General features: G+C 42.5%; 1 protein-coding gene across 1 annotated transcript in view; it reads left to right on the top strand.

Annotated features, from left to right (window-relative positions):
* LOC147734749 (aldo-keto reductase family 1 member C1-like) overlaps window positions 1–20,754 on the top strand; it is a 230,262-nt gene that overhangs the window by 64,577 nt on the left and 144,931 nt on the right. Inside the window, exons 3-5 of the mRNA XM_086953028.1 lie at window positions 1,000–1,167; window positions 3,327–3,443; window positions 13,340–13,417. Coding sequence (XP_086809154.1) covers window positions 1,000–1,167; window positions 3,327–3,443; window positions 13,340–13,417 — 363 coding nt within the window. The remainder of the gene's footprint in view (window positions 1–999; window positions 1,168–3,326; window positions 3,444–13,339; window positions 13,418–20,754) is intronic.

The raw sequence follows: 20,754 nt of genomic DNA, 5'->3' as shown, positions 1-20,754 counted from the left end.
GCAATTGGTTATTGCCATTTGCTGCCATTTGCTACCTTGCAGCATTAGCCTATAGGCTTCAAAGGTGCGGATATGTGCTTCCGGGTGACGTCTACTCACTGTCAGAGAGAGAGAGATTGCCTTAACACAGTTCTGATCAGTGAGGTCCATGGTTCACAAGTAGGGGCACTGGGTTACTCATACAGGTGATGCTTCAAGTAGTGCCCGTGTTGCTTCTCAATTCCATCTCTTCGTTGCCAGAGTTTTTGTTACCTACTGAAATGATATACTTTTTTTTACGTTTGCTGCTTTGTTTAAAAATGAGAGCAAAAAGGCAGCCAGGCTCCCTTTCACAGCCGCAAAGATGCAACTCACTGCACCCACTTCTGGTGAGTGAGTGGGATCACTTAGGCGTGGATTAACACATTACAGTGTTGGTTGACATTTAACAAATTGCAATGGCTTCCCACGGCTTCGGGAGCACATCTTCTGTAGTACTTTAGTGAATGCATTATCAAGGGGACCCCAAAATTTGATGTGCAGAGCACTGGTGAAATGCTTAAATTGGTGTAGTTTTGGTACTTTTCCCAAAAATAATAACATTATTGAAGGTTCAGCCTATTGGGTTGCAATAACTTGTATACATCCATCTATGCATTCACTCATTCTTTCAAGTTGCCTTGCGCGCAGCGTTCCTATTCAGCTTTGCCCTGGTTATTCAAAGATTTGTTAGCACTTATACATAGCCATGCACTCACTCACTCACTCTCTCACTCACTCACTCACTCACTCACTCACTCACTCACTCACTCACTCACTCACTCACTCACTCACCCACTGTTGCACTCACTCGTCCATCCAACCATTGACTGATTTGCACAGTCTCCTCATCCCACAGCAGCACACCCGAACACACAATGTTGCCAATCAGTGAAGAAGCACTTTGACATTTAGAATACCCAGACCTGTTTATTGGCGTTGCCAACGCTTGTTTCTTTGTGTTCCTTGCTAATACTTTAGGGCACGAAAGCACAAGCCAAAGCAGCTGCAAAGGTGGCTATAGAGGCCGGCTACCGCCACATTGACTCAGCCTTCGTTTATGAAAATGAGGTGGAACTTGGCGAAGTTATTCGAGCGAAGATTGCTGACAACACTGTGAAGAGAAAGGACATATTCTACACTTCAAAGGTAACGTTTCATAAGATGAGAGTTCAAGGGCTTTTCTCTGCTCATTTTATTGTCTTCGGGGCAAGTGGAAAATGTTCAATCCAAACAAGCTAGCAATTGCCACCCTAAAATTCAACATAACATTAACAACCACGAGGCATCCTCATATCTGAAGACTTCAGCTGTCTGCAGGCCGGGGTTGAATTCACTTCCTCACAATTTACTTTTTCATTCTAATATTTTATAGTTAAATCCTCCTAGTCCCCAAATTTGGTGTCCCACTCAAATTAGCACTTTCAGAGGCTGCTTAGTTCACATGTATTGGCTGGCCACCTCTGTCTCAGGACAAACGAGAACATTGAGTTAAGTGGAGTGCATGAGGAACCACTCAAGATTATATATGAGCGCTAGTAAGAATGTCTTAGGGCCCGATTCACAGAACTAACTTAAGACAAAATCCTAAACTTGCTACTTTTGGTATTCACAGAAGTTAGGATTTTGTCTTGTTTGTTTTAAGACAGACTTAAGACAGACTTAAGATAAAAATCCTAACTTAAGTCTGTGGGTTTGTCTTAAGACAAACTTAAGACAAAATCCTAACTTAAGCCTGTCTTAAGTTTGTCTTAAGACAAACTTAAGACAAAATCCTAACTTCTGTGAATACTAAAAGTAGTAAGTTTAGGATTCTGTCTTAAGTTAGTTCTGTGAATCGGGCCCATTGTTAGGGGATGAACCCCAGTAGGAAAGAAAATAGCATATCCACAGTAGAAGGTGCATTGAAAAGTGTTTGTTTTGAGACCAAGTAAAAGGTTCAGAATGCATCCAGGCTCGGCCTAGGTTGGCCTGTAGCAAGACCTACCTGTAGCAAGACTAAGTCAAAGAGGTGCGGAATGCGTCTAGGCTCGGCCTAGGTAGACCTGTAGCAAGACCTAGATAGACTTGTAGCAAGGCAAGTCATAGAGGTGTGGAATGTGTCCAGGCTCGATCTAGTAAGCCTTGTAGCAACACCAATTTAAGAGGTTCAGAATGCATCCAGGCTCGGCCTAGGTTGACCTGCAGTAAGACCAAGTTAAAGAGGTGTGGAATGCCTCCAGGCTCGGTATAGAAAGACCTGTAGCAATACCTAGGTAGACCTGTAGAAATACCTACCTGTAGCAAGACTACGGCAAAGAGGTGCAGAATGTGTCTAGGCTTGGCCTAGGTAGATCTGTAGCAAGACCAAGTCAAAGAGGTGTGGAAGGTGTCCAGCTCGGCCTACGTAGACCTGTAGCAAGAGCTGTGGAATGCATCCAGGCTTGGCCTAGATAGTCCTGTATCAAGACCTACCTATAGCAAGACTAAGTCAAAGAGGTGCGGAAAGCGTCTAGGCTCGGCCTAGGTAGACCTGTAGCAAGACCTAGATAGACTTGCAGCAAGGCAAGTCATGGAGGTGTGGAATGTGTCTAGCGATCTAGTAAGCCTTGTAGCAAGACTAAATCAAAGAGGAGCGGAATGCGTCCTGGCTCTGTCTAAGTAACCTGTAGCAAGACTTAGAATTGTATGATGACAACAGTTGCAAGGCACATTCCAGGGTTTCCGTGTCGACATTACAGGTAGTACCAATGAGTGCAAGCCATCATGACCAAGATTGCTCCTCAAGTGTGGTCAGTAAGGTCTTTGGTGACTTGATACTATAGTAAGTTCTTCTGTTGTGCTTTTAGTAACGGACTTGGGTACTTGTTATTAGGGTCTACTCAGTTCAGTCCTTGAGAGGAGGTTGCTGTCTTGTGTTTGGAGTCCACCTCCACCTTCTGAATTGGGAGAGACAGTGAGTTACATTTAGTGCAAGGATGCACATTGGAAAAGAGTTGGCAGTCATTGAGAGTGTGATTGACGTTTTGGTTTGTGAATGAGTCTGTATTTAGTGATATCCAAACCTAGGATTGCTTGACTTTCATGTCGCGTCTAATGTCATCAGGTGGTTGCGTAGCACTGTACGGCTTTCATTCATCAGCTGCCTGTAACTAACAGGAGTAGAACAAAGACCAGAAGTAAGTGCAGGAGTATGGAGACACAGGAGGTTTAAGATCTAGATCCAGACAACTACATGATCCTGAGAAATTAGTTTTCAGTTACATTTGTATCGGATCTTACATTTCATGATAATTATATTTTATTTACTGTTGTTTGTCTTGCCACAGCTATGGTCAACATATCACTCCCCTGAACTCGTAAAACAATGCCTGGATAAATCTCTAAAGGCCCTTAAGCTGGACTACGTCGATTTGTATCTCATCCACATGCCCATCGGTCTGAAGGTAGGTGGAGTAAGCAGTAACTGCTGTCAGATTCAGGTAAAGAGGAAAGTGCACCGTCTAGAAACCTGCATCATGAGACTGGCAGAGCAATATAAACAAAGAAACACAAAAAAGGCTGATAAGCACATGGATTAGATGATAGAAAAGCAGATTTAGGAAGACAGCTTTAGGTAGGAGTCTCTAAACAAATTTACCTCCGATTTCCCCCACACTTTGTTTTAAATAAAAAACTAAAATTATACAACCAACCAAATACTAGGTTCACTTAATAGCTAAATCTTTATTATGGCGGTCTGATAAATGTAATCAATACACAGTGATACATTTACAGCTTTCTTTCAGTTGGATTCAACCCATCCATTTCACCTGCAAAATGTCTGAATCACAGTAGCAATCTACAGTCCCCTACATGCACCCACGAAAGTGATGATCAAGTATATATTGTAACCCATTCTGCCCATTCTTGCCTCTCCCTATAGTACTACAAACAGGGAACCACAGCTCACATTACTTCAGGGAAGATGGAGAGCACAATTGAGGATTAGCTATGGATCCTGACACACACTCACAAAACAGATCCACCTTAGGAATAGAAATAATTTATGTTTGGGAAGACATCCACATCCCTCCAGCCCATCCTGGTGGGGGATCATCCGCAATATTAAGGCGAATTTAGATTTTTCACGGGTTGATGAGCAGAAAATGTGTATTTTATTAAAGACACTCTTTCCTCCACAATTCCTCTTATTGATCATAAGTGTGCTGAATATGCATGACCACTCTCCTAACTACATGTCTACTTTGTACATCATTCATTATTGTATCTAAAATGTGATCATTTTCCTATGCCCTGCCCCCTGTGTAACCCCAGTCCCTACACAGCTTTCCCAGAAATCTGGCAAGCTGTGCTCATACCAAACTGCCTGCCACCCCACCCCCCTTGGAGACAATGCTGTGGATTGGCACCCAGGTCTTCCAAGTAGTGAGCCATAAGACCTAAGCAAAGCCCAACGATATTCCTGTACAGAAATTCCACTTTATATATTCCTGCATGCTGCTACCCCTGTTCCTGTGAATATATCATCAACATACCACCACAAAAGTTGGACGGAGATCTCCACTTATAAAAAGATAGACAGGCCTACATTTTTATGTACGGAGTCTCTGTCATGGGTGCGAACTCTATGCAGTCATAAAACTACTATTACTAAAATTAAACTCATAGGGCCCGAGTCACAGAATGAACTTAAGACTCAATCCTAAACTATCCTAAATCTGTCTTAAGTCTGTCTTAAGTCTGTCCTAAGTTTGACTTAAGACAAACTTAAGACAAAATCCTAACTTCTGTGAATACCAAAAGTAGTAAGTGCATTCTGTGAATGCGAAAAGTAGTAAGTGCATTCTGTGAATACCAAAATAGTAGTAAGTTTAAGATTGAGTCCTAAGTTCATTCTGTGAATGGGGCCCATTCTTTATAGATGATTATATTGAAGGCTCCAATCTGTAAAAAAAGAGATAAAATATGGAGAGTTAGAGACAGAGTTAACAGCAGAGAGGGGTAGAGCGAGTGAAAAAGAGGCACAGATGAGGCGAGAGTGTCAGAGAGGTGGAAACAAACACAGGATGAATAGTGCTGCTAAGACTTCTAAGTGGCCTACATCATTGTTCAACCTGGCCATTTTTGCAGGGTTATCCCCAAACGTTTTGCTTTCCTCCTCTGTTTCTCTGACATCGTTTTGCTGGTTTGCGCCCTCTGGGCACGTTATCACTGCTAATCAGTGCTAAAGTGCAAGTGCTACCTGTGTAGATTAAGATAGGTTCTCCATGGTTGGCATATTTGATTTACTGGTAAGTCTCTCATAAAGGGCACTGTGCTTGCCCAGGGCCTGTAAATGTAGATTTTCCACAGCCTTGGTGTGCTGAAATTCTGGATTTTATTAAGGACATGGAGGCAAATATTATGCAATAATTCCTTTCTTCAACAAAAGTCCATAACATCATATGCTCCTCCGTCTGACATTGCCTGCTAAAAGAGAACATTTCATAACTTTTTTCATATCCTGAGTCTTTAAACTGAAACTAATCCAACAAAAAGTAATCTTCTTTCTTCCTCAAACGTAGAGATGAGACATATCCAAAATTCGACCTATTCAGCTTGAATTTTGACCTGCATAAATACAACACATAATCATCAGGGTTTGGGTTAATAAATGGGAGGGATAATATTTGCCTCTGTGTCCTTAATAAAATCCAGATTTTCAGCCCAACAAGGCTGTGGAAAATCTACATTTTACGGCACGACACAGAGGCCAACATTATGCAAATTCAAAGCATATCAACGATACATTGAGCGGCACTCTCAATTGGTTTAAAATAGAATTTCCTAAAAACAGAATCTGTTGAGCAATCTGCACTTTTTAAAATATCCTGTAGACTGCCTCCCAAAATTCGTGCTTTGGATGTAGCTGCCCCTCTCACTGAATGTGCACCAAATTTACTTATATCTATACCTTCTTTACTCATTAAAGATTTCACCCATCTTGCCAAAGTGGCAGATGAAACCGCTTTATATGAAATGAATAATTGATCCACCCCAACAGGTCTAAAAGGCTTTATTATACATTCATATTCCTTCACACAACGTACCACACAAAGTTTTTCTTTTTCTAACAGATATGGATAAAAAACAGAATAGAATTAGTTTTCGTTCTTTGTTTAATATAAAAACAAATTCCTTCAAGAGTAAAACATCTACTTGTTATATCCAGTGCCAGAACATCTGAAACTCTCCTAAAAGAAAGAAGGCACAATAACATAGTAAGTTTGATAGATAAATCTTTTAAATCCAAAAATCTATTATCATCCCAATGACTCAATTAAACACAAAATAACAGACACATCCCAAAGAGAAGTATACCTTGGACCAGGAGGATTAGCCAATCTGATACTTCTCAAAAGTCTTTTAACCATAATGTCCTGTCCAACCGTCATTCCATTCACCAAAACATGACCTGCTGAAATTGTAGACATATGTAAATTCACAGATCTATATGCCAAACCTCTCTTATACAAATCTGTCAAATAATTCAAAACTTGAACTACATCTGCTGATATGGGATCCAAATTTCTTTCCACACACCAACCATTCCACTTATTCCACGCTGATTTATATACCCTCCTTGTTCCATGAGCCCATGATTCCTCAATGAGTTTTGAAGCTTCAGATGAAAGTCCTGGCCTACTCCAGACTCTCCTGAAAATTTCCAAGCTAGCAGATGTAACTGACCTGACTCCACCAAACTGTGAACCACTCCGATTGGACCCCGCAAAATCCCTTGAAACATGGGAAGAAGAATTGGAAAATCCACACTCATCTCCAACAACATAGGGTACCAAGCTTGAGAACTCCAAAATGGAGTTATCAACACCACTGTTACCTTCCACTTCCGGATCATCCCCGTCACTCTGCTTATCACTGAAAAAGGTGGAAAAGCATAAAGACGTAGGCCCCTCCAATCCTGCAGGAATGCATCTATTCCCATCTCCTCCGGATCTGGATGCCAACTGTAAAACCTCTTTAATTGAGTGTTTATCCTGTTTGCAAAAAGATCTATCTGAAATTGACCCCAAACTTGGTTCAACTTCATAAAGACCATCCTGTCCAATATCCAATCGCTTGAATCGTAAACGTTCCTCAAAAACCAATCCGCTACAGAATTGGAATTCCTTGGTATATGTTCTGCTTGAACATAAATCAATTAATCAATCACTGCATTTCTAAAGCACGCTACATACCTGTGAGGCTCTCAAGGCGCTGGGGGGAGTGCCGTTGCTGCTGATCGAAGAGCCAGGTCTTGAGAAGTCTTCTGAAGGCCAGCAGGTCCTGGGTCTGTTGTAGGCCGGTAGGGAGAGCGTTCCAGGTCTTGGCGGCGAGGTAGGAGATGGATCTGCTGCCCGCAGTGGTCTTCCGGATACGAGGAACTGAGGCGAGGACGAGGCTTGCCGAGCGGAGGCTGCGGGTGGGGGTGTGGAAGCTGATTCGGTCGCTGAGGTATGTGGGATGTATGACGTTACAACGCATGCTTTTACCACGCATGCTTTTACAACGCGTTTTTTACAACGCATGCCTTTACAATACATAGTGCTTTGGGGCGCTGGATAGTGAATAGTTTAATTTACTATTCCAACTCCAGTCCCCGTGGATAGTAGGGAAGGTGTTGGATAGTAAATTAAACCTATTCCCTATCCTAGAGTGCTCCCCAGCGCAATGCGTTGTAATGGTTTGCATTGTAAAAGTTGCATTGTAAAGGCACTGCGTGGTAAAAGTTGCGTTGTAATGGATGTTTCCCGGTATGTGGGTCCGGTGTTCTGTAGCGCTTTGTGTGCGTGGATGAGGAGTTTGAAGGTGATCCTCTTGTTGACGGGGAGCCAGTGTAGGCCTCTCAGGTGGGGTGTGAAGAGGCTGCGTCGGGGGATGTCGAGGATCAGTCGTGCGGAGGCGTTCTTAATTTGTTGTAGTCGTCTCAGGAGCTTGGTTGTTGTTCCTGAGTAGTTCCCGTAGTAATATTCCTCTCCAAACAATACCCCCAGAATACTTTTGCTATATCTTCTAGACCTTTTGACCGTGGACCGTGGACCTCCCATCCTTTTGACATAACGCACTGCAGATACATTGTCCATCCTTAAAATGACTGTACATTTTACAGTCTTATCTGCAAAACATTTTATAACAAAAGATCCTGTTAATAATTCTAAACAATATATATGTAAATTCCTTTCCATGTTCGTCCAGCGATCTCCAATACTTAGCAAGCCACTTCTTGCACCCCATCCTTCCAGACTTGCATCTGATTCTTCAATTAGTTCCGTATTCTCTACAAAAATTGCACGCCCATTCCATGCTTCCATATTCTTCAACCACCAAACTAATTCTTGTCTCACTTCCTGAGAGAGACAAACACTCTCTGTATATTTCAAACCATTCCTTAAATGGAAAGCCTTCAACCTCTGCAGAGCCCTGTAATGCAAAGGGCCTGAAAAAATTGCCTAGATTGTAGATGAAAGTAGTCCTACTCCTCGAGCCAACATTCTTAACAATATCCTGTTCATCTTCAAAACATTTTATTAACTCTTTCCGAATTCTCTTTAGTTTTTCCTTTGGAAGTTTCAAAACTGCTTCCATTGTATCTATCACAAAACCTAAGAATTGCATTTGTTGATTGGGTACACATTAAGATTTCTTCCTGTTGACTACAAAACCTAGAGACTCTAGCAGCTCTATCGCTAACAATATATGAGAAAGAAAAGTATCCCTGTCCTGGTCCATTATCAATATATCGTCTAAGTATATTATCATTCAAACACCCCTCTCTCTCAGAAAAGAAGCTACCGGGCGAAGTACCTTCGTGAAGCACCACAGTGCGGATGACAGGCCGAAAGGTAGACATACAAACTTCCACACCTGGTCTTTCCACATAAACCTCAAGAATCTTTGATGTTCTCTCCAAATTGGTGAAAAAATCCACCTCGAAAGTATTGTTGACCCTGGTGGCCTCTTCCTCCAAATCCACGTGTAAAAGAGCCTCTAGTGATTCCTTGTGATTGGCCGGGGAATCGGCTCCTTGTTCTCCCGGCCGAGTCAAAAAACTGTTCACTAAAAACTTTCTTTATCTTTCTTTGAGACTTCTGTAAGCTGCTAAAAGTCATTACATACCTTGATAAATCTTTACTAAATTCATCTCCAAAAAGAAAACCTTTAGCCAAAGGTCCTTCTTCTTTTACCGCAAGATCTACCAACTTAGGGTCAATTTTAAGTAATAAACTCGTTCTCCTCGCAGTAGATAAAGCTGTATTAGCGTTGTCCAATAAACATACCACCCTTTGAATCCACTCACGAGTTTCAATTACATCGATTCCACTTTTACCAACATAGGCCTCCTCCGCCGTGTCAAAAATGTATGCAACTGGGCCAACTATATCAAACAACCTGTCTTGACAAGATTTGAATCCCCCATCAATCCTTTTTCTTGGATCACGGCCCTCTTTTGCTTTAAAAGCAATCATTTTGGATTCAAGTTCTGGTGTCATTAACACCTTATTATCCACAATGAGTCGTGGGCACTCACACCTAAGTCTTACTTGAACTTCTTTTGGAATTTCCCTTCTGATCCAATATTCTAAATATTTTACAACATGATCAGAAGGTGACCATTCAGGTGAAAAAGGATGTTTTATTAATAATGGGTCAAACATATTGTCACCCAATGGATCTTTAATACTCTCAGATCCTGCATTATCATCCTTTTTAATTCTTTTAACTTGAATTTCCTCATCGGTTTCAAAATCTGAACTACAACTTATCTCTACCTCTGCACTCCAGCGGAATCTTCGCATATTACATACTTATGCATGCACATACTCTTACTGGCTTCATCACTTGGGCCTCTCACTTGCCCCTCTTTAAAGCCCGAGGCTTCCACTACTTGCCTGTCTGAACAGCATACGTGTTCTACCAATGTAGATCTTGGTTTCTTTCAATGTTCATCTTTTGATGAAACATGTTTTCTTTTCCTTGGAGCCTTTCTACTGACTCTTTGCGCAGATTCATTCTCCTGTGCTGAGTAAACATTTTCTTCCTTATGACTTCCTGATTTAGAAGCTGCCAATAATTCTAGCTTCTTTTCCATCCTTAAAGAAACTTAAGTAGTAATTTTCTCAATTGCTTTATTTAATTTCTCCTCTAGAGAACCCTCTCGCTCCATTATAACAATGAAATCCTTAAACCAACCTTAATACTATAATTAATAATAATGAACCTTAAAATCTATCCACAATCTCTAAATGAATTCCTAAATCCTTAAATAAATATCCTCAAAACTATTAAAACAAAGAATAATTCAAAATTCCACACCTAATTCCTAACTTTCCTTCCAAATTCCCTTCAAAAACCTCCTTTACAAACTTCCTTTGCACCGTAAATACTCTCAAAATGCTTTCTTTGTCAAGCTGACTGAAAAGCTAAGCTCCGATTGTCTTCTTACGTCGTTGCCAAACAACCGACGTCCCTACGGGAGCTCGCACAAGCCACAAAGAATCATTCGTAAAACGCGTTATTCCAACGCGTGACACGTCTCTGAAGCCGAATGAAGACAATGGCTTCTCTGTCACGGTAAGCACGTGAGCAAGCCTCGCACTTACATTTTCAAACCTGCTCACGCCCAACGTGCAAATCAACCGCTAACTCTCTTTTCTCTGTGTTTTAAAGCAAATTAAAACTCCAAATTTGCATGGAAAAACGTAATCAATTTCCCAAAGCACATCTTATCATAGAACACCTTGTTTAAATACTAAGACTTAATTTTTAATATCGTGAATAAAACGAATAAGCTACTTATTTTATACTTTATACTTACCTGAAAAACTTCCCAAAAGGGCACATTTTACTGCTTAATATTCATATTAAATTCTTTCTTGTACATTTAAACACCATAAATGTCAAATTTCAAACCAAAGCAATTCTTTTCTAATTTAAATTAATTTATACTCCTTAATATTTCATAATACATAAACCTAACCTTTTACAACCATTATACTTTATTTACTAAGCAAATTTTATCATATTCAATTATTAAATCAATCCTCTGAAAAATAGTACTTATCACTTTGAGCAGCAGCAATAAAAGAAGGAGGAGAATATGATGTTATGGACTTTTGTTGAAGTTGGAATGTTCTTAGAGATTCTATATCTTTTATTCTAAGAACATGATGTTTTTTTCTGGCTGCTGAGTGGTAGCAATAAAGGAATTATTGCATAATGTTAGCCTCCGTGTCGTTCCATAAAATCAAATGATTCTAGTGGGACTGCAGCTCTGGTTGTGCCACCCAAATGAGTAACCCTGTAAGCCTGTCTCAGACCTGCATGTCGACCTGGCAAGTACCAAACCATCTCTTTTATTACACATAATTCACTCCTAAGGTAGTCCCAAGGAAGCCCCTTGGGCATGGTGCAGTTTATGTGAAAGGTAGGACATGTGCTGGTGTGTTTTACATGTCCTGATAGTGAAATAATGCATTTCCGTTTTTCACTATTGTAAGGACTGGCTCTCCCATAGGTTATCATTGTAGCTGCCTTGTAACAATTTAGAAGTGTAACTTTCAATTGGGAAGCGTTAGAAATAGGGAGTTTGGGCTCTCTGAGCTCAGAATTTAAAAACATATTCTTTAGTGAAGGTGGATTTTAAATTGTGCGTCTGAAAATGCCACTAAGTGGGCATGTGCTTGCTTTACCATCCTATGCCTCTGCTTGCCTGTGGAATCAACTTCTGGTGTAGACTCTCAGCTGGGTTGTTTGTGCATTCACTCTAGAATGTCACACAAAGGTAGCTGAGATATTCTCTGCATATCCGATTGCCTATCACCAGGCTGATGGGCCTTCCTCAGTTAGAGTGGTGGGAGTAGTTTTCAATGACACCTGAATAGGGCTGTGCCGGCCTCTCACAATGCTGTCTCCACCCCCCTGTAGAGTATCTGGAGCCAAGTCAGGACAAGGAAGTAGTAGGACCCGCACACTACAAGGACTATCCTTTGAAATATGCCTACTTCAAATGCCAAAAGGGGTATAAGTATTGGACCTATAACCCCAGACTTTCAGAACACTTCTAGACTGAGGACTCGGCCAAGAAGAAGTGCTGAAAAGCTGTCAGAAGGAGCACTGCCCCTTTCCTGTGTGTTGCTTTGCTTGGTTGGCCTGCAGTTGCTGCTTCTGTTTGTGTGCAGTGAAAGTAATGGACATTGTTTTCGAATCCTGCTTTTCTAAGGTGCTCCAAGGGCTTATGTGTGCTTGTCTCCTGTTGAAAGTCTGCGGGCCATCAAAGACATCACCTGCAGCATGCCTGAACTCCACTGCTGGAAGTTATGACATGTCAAGTGGTGCCACTTCCAGTTCTGGGCCCTTGGAGGTGGTTCCTGCTGCAAAAAACTTCAAAATTGATGCATCACCTGTTTTTCCGATGCAGCACAACCATGCAGGAGAGGTTTCTACGCACCTCTGCCATGCGGCCTAGGAAATCTTTGCAGCACCTGTTTTCGGCCTGAAGAACCCCTGCAGCTTGAGTTCAGCACACTGGGTCTCTGACATCCAAGACCACAGTGCTGACTCTGATGCAGGTCCTGCTGTGTGGCTGAAGAAAATCGATGCATCACCAGTCTTCGGCTGAAAGAATCAATGCAGCGAATGTTTGCCGCCACCGCCGCATCGACCTCTATCACATCCAGATTTCTATGCATTGCACAAGAGTTTCCAATGCATTTCCTGAGAAAGGAGTCGCCTTCGGAAATTAACGCATCCCGTCTCCCCGCAGTCCGGAATCGACGCAACACTTCTCCTGTGGGTAGCAGAACGGACGTTACCATTCCCCAGGGACTCCCGAACCGATGTATCACTGTGTTTTCCAACGCTTTCCTCCCTTGCGGCTGTTTTTCACCTTGAATTTCGGCATATCGAAGGCACTTTCTGCAAAATCACCGCATCCATAGAGTTCTATAGACAGAATTGCTGAAACCTTTAAAAAGTGATATTTTGAGTCATGTATACTGGATTTTTATCGATTTGGTCTTCTTTGGTTTACATAAAGACTTTTTCTTTTTATAAGCTGGTATGGTGTCCATTTGTAGACTAGAGACCTCAATTTTTAACAGTTATTCAGAGTCTTACATATGTCAGTAGTACAGGGAGAGTTGAGAACAAGCATGGGCAGCTGGGATGCTATCTAGACCTTTCACAAATAATTTCTATTGTACACTATCCTTGATATTAAACTCACATTTGAACAAATTAACTTTTGAAAACCTGTGTGAATACGTGGTTAAATTCAATGTACATGTTTCTTCTCTTGCAGGTTGGAGAGGAACCATTTCCAAAGGATGACAAGGGAAAATGGATTTACCAACAATTTGACCTGCGTGAAATATGGGCGGTATGGAATAATTACGTTAGATGTGGGCAGAAGGGCATGTCTGAAGGACTGCATGTTGCTGCACAGATTTTCATAACAAAATCGATGACTGTCCTGACTCATAAGGCAAGATAGTTCTATGGAAAATATATAAATCATATCATCATCCAACCACCACAGACCCGCTTGACCCCCTCCATCGCCCCGTTCTTATCAAAGGGTTGTTCAGAAAAATACAGATCCAAGCAGATAAAACCCCCATTCTATTTGAACACCCATTGTTAAAATATATGACCACTGGGGAATTGCCTGGAAGGAGATATGACATCAAGAAAAGTCTCCTCTAAATTACCTGTCCTAGAAATCTGGGTTCTTCTCCTGTGCAGCACAACAACGCCTGCTCCCTCACCTTCTTTTGCATGACTCACTCTCATCCTATGACTGCTACTGTGGTTTGCCGCCCTAAAAACATTTGGGACTATCAGAGAACTTGATATATAATCTGTGTACTTGGCAGTCAAATAACTACAGGGTGGATTGTCATTAGAGCCATGGCCTTCTAAAATCCAATGCAAAAACAACAATTGATGGACAGAATGTTGCACAATAGCAAACCATTCACCTCCCAGTCACAGATCTGGGTTTAATCCATTGTTATTTTGCAAACCACACCACCCTAGTTCAGACATGGTAATATGCAAATCAGTCTTGACCCTGTGCCTCATGGGTACAGTCCAGCCCGAACTGCCACGCCATGTCTTCCCTGGACCGGAATCAAGCATCCTTGGACCGGTTTCTGGCTATCAGACAGGATAGCTTGATTCCAGTGGCATGGAGAGCATGGGACTCACGTCTGAGCATACCCATCCCACTCAAGCTGACAAATGCAAAAACAACAATTGATGGACGGAATGTTGCACAAAGGCAAATAATTCACCCCCAGTCACCAATCTGGGTTTAATCCATCGTTATTTTGCTCACCACCCCAGTTCAGACATGGCCATATGCAAATCAGTCTTGACCCTGTGCCTCATGGGAAGAGTCCAGTCCGAACTGCCAAGCCATGTCTTCCCTGGACCGTAATAAAGCATCTTTGGACCGGTTTCTGGCTATCAGTCATCATCAGCCAGGATGGCTTGATTCCAGTGACATGGAGAGCACGGGACTCACATCTGAGCATACCCATCCCACTCGGGGTGACAAATGCAAAAACAATTGATGGACGGAATGTTGCACGATGGCAAAATATTCACACCAAGTCACAGATCAGGGTTTAATCCATCGTTATTTTGCTCACCAAGCCACCCTAGTTCAGACATGGCCATATGCAAATCAGTCTTGACCTTGTGCCCTATGGGAACAGTCCAGACCGAACTGCCAAGCCATGTCTTCCCTGAATCGGAATCAAGCATCCTAGGACCGGTTTCTGGCTATCAGCCTTCATCAGCCAGGATAGCTTGACTCCAGGGTGTAGTGAGCAAGGGACTAACGTCTGGGCATACACTTCCCACATAGGGTGATTAGCAAAGCACACAAGAGGATGGATGGAATGTTGCACAATGGCAAAACATTCACCCCCAGTCACAGATCTGGGTTTAATCCATCGTCATTTTGCTCACCAAGCCACCCCAGTTCAGAATCAAGCTGTCCTGGCTGATGATGGCTGATAGCCAGAAACCGGTCCTAGGATGCTTGATTCCGGTTCAGGGAAGACATGGCTTGGCAGTTCGGTCTGGACTGTTCCCATGAGGCTCAGAGTCAAGACTGATTTGCATATGGCTATGTCTGAACTGGGGTGGCTTGGTGAGCGAAATAACGATGGATTAAACCCATATTTGTGACTGGGGGTGAATGTTTTGCCATTGTGCAATATTCCGTCCATCATCTTGTGTGTTTTGCTGATCATCCTATGTGGGAAGAGTATGCCCAGACATGGGCCCCTTGCTCACTACGCCACTGGAGTCAAGCTATCCTGTCTGATGAAGACTGATAGCCAGAAACCGGTCCTAGGATGCTTGATTCCGGTCCAGGGAAGACATGGCTTGGATGTTCGGTCTGGACTGTTCCCATGAGGCACAGGGTCAAGCCGGTTTGCATAAGGCCATGTCTGAACTGGGGTGGCTTGGTGAGCAAAATAACGATGGATTAAACCCAGATCTGTGACTGGGGGTGAATGTTTTGCCATTTTGCAACATTCTGTCCATCATCTTGTGTGTTTTGCTGATCACCCTATGTGGGAAGGGTATGCCCAGACATGGGTCCCTTGCTCACTACGCCACTGGAGTCAAGCTATCCTGGCTGATGAAGGGTGATAGCCAGAAACCAGTCCTAGGATGCTTGATTCCGGTCCAGGGAAGACATGGCTTGGCAGTTCAGTCTGGACTGTTTCCATGAGGCACAGGGTCAAGACTGATTTGCCTATGGCTATGTCTGAACTGGGGTGTCTTGGTGAGCAAAATAACGATGGATTAAACCCAGATCAGTGACTGGGCCTGAATGTTTTGCCATTGTGCAACTTTCCGTACATTGTCTTATGTGTTTAGCTTCTAAAATCCAAGGCCTATAGATCCTCCTACACTAAAGACATCATGTGCAGAAAACTGTGAAGAAGAAAAGAGCAGAAGGTTCACAAGAGCACACAGAGGGGCATATTTAACAGGGCTTATCGCCACAGGAATGTCACTTTTTGTGATGTTGCTGTGGCGATAATCCATTCGTCTTGTTTACAAGGCGGCGTTAGGCAGCTCAACGTGGATTAATGCCGCCTTGAAAATAAGGCCTCCTTTCACGCAACACTTAGCGTGAAAGGGGCGGGCAATGGGTGTGTGGAGGGTGTTCTGCTGCAAGAGCCATCGATTTTGACATTGCCCCCTTTTTATAAGGGTGGCCTGAATATCAGTCAGCGCTAAATTTTAGACCTGATCTTATCATGGCGAAACAAGGAGAAATTTTTAATTTCTCCTTGTTTTTGCTGTTTCTATGTGTGCAGCACCTATAGAAACAGCAAATCGCCATGAATTATTGTTTATGTGATTGAAGGTGTCCCTTCCTGCACATATGCAATTATTTTTAAAAATGACAATTTGCAACTTTTATATGTGCTGCACACTGCATCACACAAAAGAGTTACAAATCCCCAATAGTGTTTGTTTATGTGCCGGAAGAGACACCTTCCTGCCCATAAATGATCATTTTCTCAACGCAGGTACCCTTGCACTATGGTGAAATAGTGCTTGCGTTGGCGCTGTCCAGCTGAGTTTAGCGGCAGCGGAAATGCAGGAATGTGCTGTACCATTGTAAATATGGTGCATGCCTGCGTTTTACAGAATGGCTGAGCATGAAGTTGGCATTTTTAACTTAATGCCACGCTTCACCATTCAATTGTAAATATGCCCCTAAGTTCACTTTGTGACCAATGCAAACTGGTACTGCATGATTTAAAAACTAGCTGTCTTGCTATGAACAAAACCTTTACAAATCCATCTCTGACCTGAGTTATTCTTTACAGAAGGTCAACAAATGACTGAAATATTCCAAATGTTCTACCATTCCTGGGCAATGGCTAAACAACATAAGTCAGTGATTGACAAGCGACTAAAATTAAAAAGCGATCACAGGTAAGCAGTCAGTGCATGAGAGGCATCAATGCCAACTTTGAAGAACATACATATACCCTAAGATTACCCTTACCACCAAAAAAAACATACCAACCCTAAACTATTAAAATACTTTTGCCACCCAAAAACCCATACCAACCCTAAACTCTTAAAATTCCCTTGCCACCCTAAAACCCATATCCACCCGAAGCCCTAAAATTACCTTTGCCACCCAAATACCTATACCCCACCATAAACTCTAAAATACCTCTTGCCAACCAAAAACTCATACCAACGTTAATCCCTAAAAATACCCTTTCCATCCCAAAACCCATACCTACCCTAAACCCTAAAATTATTCTTTCCACTCAAAAACCCATACCTACCCGAATCCCTAAAATCCAGTTTTTAACTTCCGGGTGATTTCTCAGCTATTACAGTAGAACATCCATTCTGTTCCAAAATGGTAGTGCTCAGAATTCCCGGCGAGGCTCACAGATGAATGGTATTTCCATCCAGAATGGCTTTCTTAATGAAAAACCCACTACTAGTAGCATGAGGAGAAGGCATTTCATTTTGATTTACCATCTGGGCTATGTTCACTGGATGCAGAAAAGTGCCTTTGGCTGCATTTCCTGGGGGGTGTCTTCAGTACAACGTGTGAACATGCCTTTGACTATGTTACCAATTGCATAAATAGTATATTTTATGCCTTCAAGTGATTAATAATACTTAAAGCAGGCAAACCTTTGGAACTTAGCCTTGAGGCTCCATCCCTCAAACCTTGCTATTTGGCACGATTTGATCATCACTTCCGGCATGTCCTTCAGAGCCCTGTGCCACAGCCACAAATGAATTCCAGAAATACCTCAAACACAGCTAAACAACACAGCAACTTCTGTCTACAAACTCTAACTTGTGCAGTCCAGACAAAAGGTACTGATCCCCAGAAAACAATGCAGCTCAAAGAGCACAAGGCAAATCACAGTCAATTTGACTCAACTGTGAAACCTACAAATCCAGGTCATTCAGTTATTATGAGGCCCAGTTCAAACTGTGTGTACTCACTTCATCTGTGGCGATGAACACTGTTAGGATAATTCAATTCTCAGAGCTGCACTATACAAATGGCCTGTTTATCAATGTGTACAGTGTTTCATTCAAGAAGATTTGGGGTGGGGGTTGGAAGGAAATCAGATTACCATCACAACCACTACAACAAGCAGTTGTACCCTGTGACCTTTCTTCTGTCCAGTTTAAGCCGATCATTGTTAATCTGATATTGTGCTTTATATTTAAAGTTTTCATTCATTCATTGAAAGCACACAGACACTGCCTCGTTGGCCATGTGGCACTATAAAAGAGCATCCAACTACTTTATCCACCATATATTTGTATCTTACCAGGGTTTATTACATGTATGAGCATTGGTCCCACAACAGTGCACAGGATACAGCTGATGGGGTACATAAATTCTTATACAGATGACAGAACATGAACAATCCAAAAAAGACTCCAGATGCTGCAAAAAGCCGCAGCCAGAAACATCTATAAAATACCAAAATTTCATCTGCTAAGAAAGCCATGAGTGCCCTACACAGGCTTCCTGTGGAGCAGAGAATCCAAGTCAAGGCTTTGTGTCTTACACACAGGGCTGTAAATGGCAAAGGACCTCATATGGTCAGAGTCCTAATGACCTGCTATGTTCCGAAAAGGATGTTAAGATCCACATAGACTAGGATCAGCGGATTTATAAGGCCTAATGGAATTGAAGGTCGTTTGCTTTCCTTTCCCCCAAACTCTGGAACTCAATGCCAAATTGCCAATCAGTCTGAGGATCGAGTTGGATGAGGTCATATTCAGAAACGTGGCTATTTCCCCAGTAATGTTAGGCTTTTTTTGTTCCATAGGTGCTCTCTTTGACTCTCCCAACACTGGGAAGCTTTAGGGTAGCTATGAGCTTTATAAGTCAAGATAAAATCAATCAATCAATTAGGGGTTTATATATAGCGCACTATCCACCGTGAGGGTCTCTAGGCGTGGGGGGGGGTTGAGTGGGGGGGGAAGAGTGGCTCCAGGTCAGTCGAAGAGCCAGGTCTTGAGATCCTTCCTGAACGTGTGCAGGGTCGGGAGCATCTGATGTTCACAGGGAGCTTGTTCCATGCTTTGGCTGCAATGTTGCAGAAAGCTCTCCCGCCGGTTCTGTTTTTGCGGATCCGGGGGATCTCTGCCAGGGTGAGGTTGGCAGTGATTGTTTAACAATGCATGGGGAAGGAAGAACACTAATTGCATATTTCTGGTATTTGCAGTGTGTGATCATTTCAATCACTGCACTGAAGTGGATGCACCTGAGCATTTTGGTGTGGTACTGACCGGATGAAATGCTAGAAGCATCTCAAGCACTCCTTAAAAGACATACTACATACTGAATAAGAGCAATCACCCCACAAGGAAGTCTTCACCACAAGTGGATGCAGCCAGAGCTGATTTTCAGTGTGTTATTGAAGTGATAATTTGCCTGGCAGCAATCAGGGACCTTTGCGGAAATGATAGTTGTGTGCTCTACAGTGATATTGGTAATGCAGGGATCAAGCAGGTGCAACTGATCTATACACAACATGGCAGTCTAAGCACGTCAGTGCTGGTGGACCCTTGCATCATTGGTGACAGTGTGGCTGACAATGCTTGACTGCATCACCATTGAGACTCTTCACTGGGGAAGGTGGTTTTTAAGGCAGCTTCGAAGAAGAGGTGGTATGTCCTTGCCTTCAAGACAAGGAGTAAAACAGTCTAGCAGGGGTAAAAAATAAAACCTGCTGTTTACATAGGGAAGCCTTGGAGAGCTGTGGGCAGTGAAGCAGTGTGAAATATGAAGATCAGTTGGGGTGTAGAAGCAGAGGGCTTGGACTAAGTGTGAGTGACAAAAAGAACTGAGGTGTTAAAGATATTTTTATACTATGGTGAGCCAATCATTGAGGTCTGTTTTTGAGTACCAAGAGCCACCTTAGTGTATGAAGGTGGTGTTGGAGGATGTATGGAGGTAAATGGGCTGGTGGTAATGCTGTTGACTTAATCCATGGTTAGGAAGGAAAAGTGTGAGAGACCAATGTGCTAAACACTGGGATGTACTCCAGCATGGTAAAGACGAATGTGGTCATGATATAAACAGAGTGAAATGTGGCATGTGGATGAACCTTGGGGAGACAGATAAGGTGGTATCTAGCAGAGGTGGTAGTGTAGGTGACGAAGGTAGTAAACACATGTGGGTGGGACCCATGAGGTTGAGAAAGTATTGGACTGAGATTACATGCTGTCAGAAAAACATGATAGAAGTAAGAATGTTGCTGGGTATTGTGGATGGTAAACAATGTTTACCACGAAACTTTTTCCCCGCAGAGAATTATAGCGCAGTTGTTACAACGACCGCGCTATAATTCCGCATACCAATACTCCGCAAGTCAGAGCAATGACTTGCGGAGGAGGGAGAAGGTGATTTAAAATCCAACACCTTCCCTAGTGTCCGTAAAGACTGGAGTTGGAATAGTAAATTAGACTATTCCAACATCCAGTGCCCCCTCCCCCCCCCCTGCAAGTCGTTGTTACAACTTTTGGGGTAATTGTATGCGGAATTACAATGCAGTCGTTGTAACGACCGGGTTGTAATTACCTGCGGGGAAAAAGACTGCAAGATAACGAGACATATTCATTATGGATAAAGGTTGTATATACATTTGCAAGTCTAGCTGTGTAACTGCACAGTGC

This window comes from Lissotriton vulgaris, chromosome 1_2, assembly GCF_964263255.1.
Source record: "Lissotriton vulgaris chromosome 1_2, aLisVul1.2, whole genome shotgun sequence".
Taxonomy (NCBI): Eukaryota; Metazoa; Chordata; class Amphibia; order Caudata; family Salamandridae; genus Lissotriton; species Lissotriton vulgaris.
The sequence above is the reverse complement of the archived record's forward strand: the minus strand, read 5'-3'. Positions and strand labels throughout refer to the sequence as shown.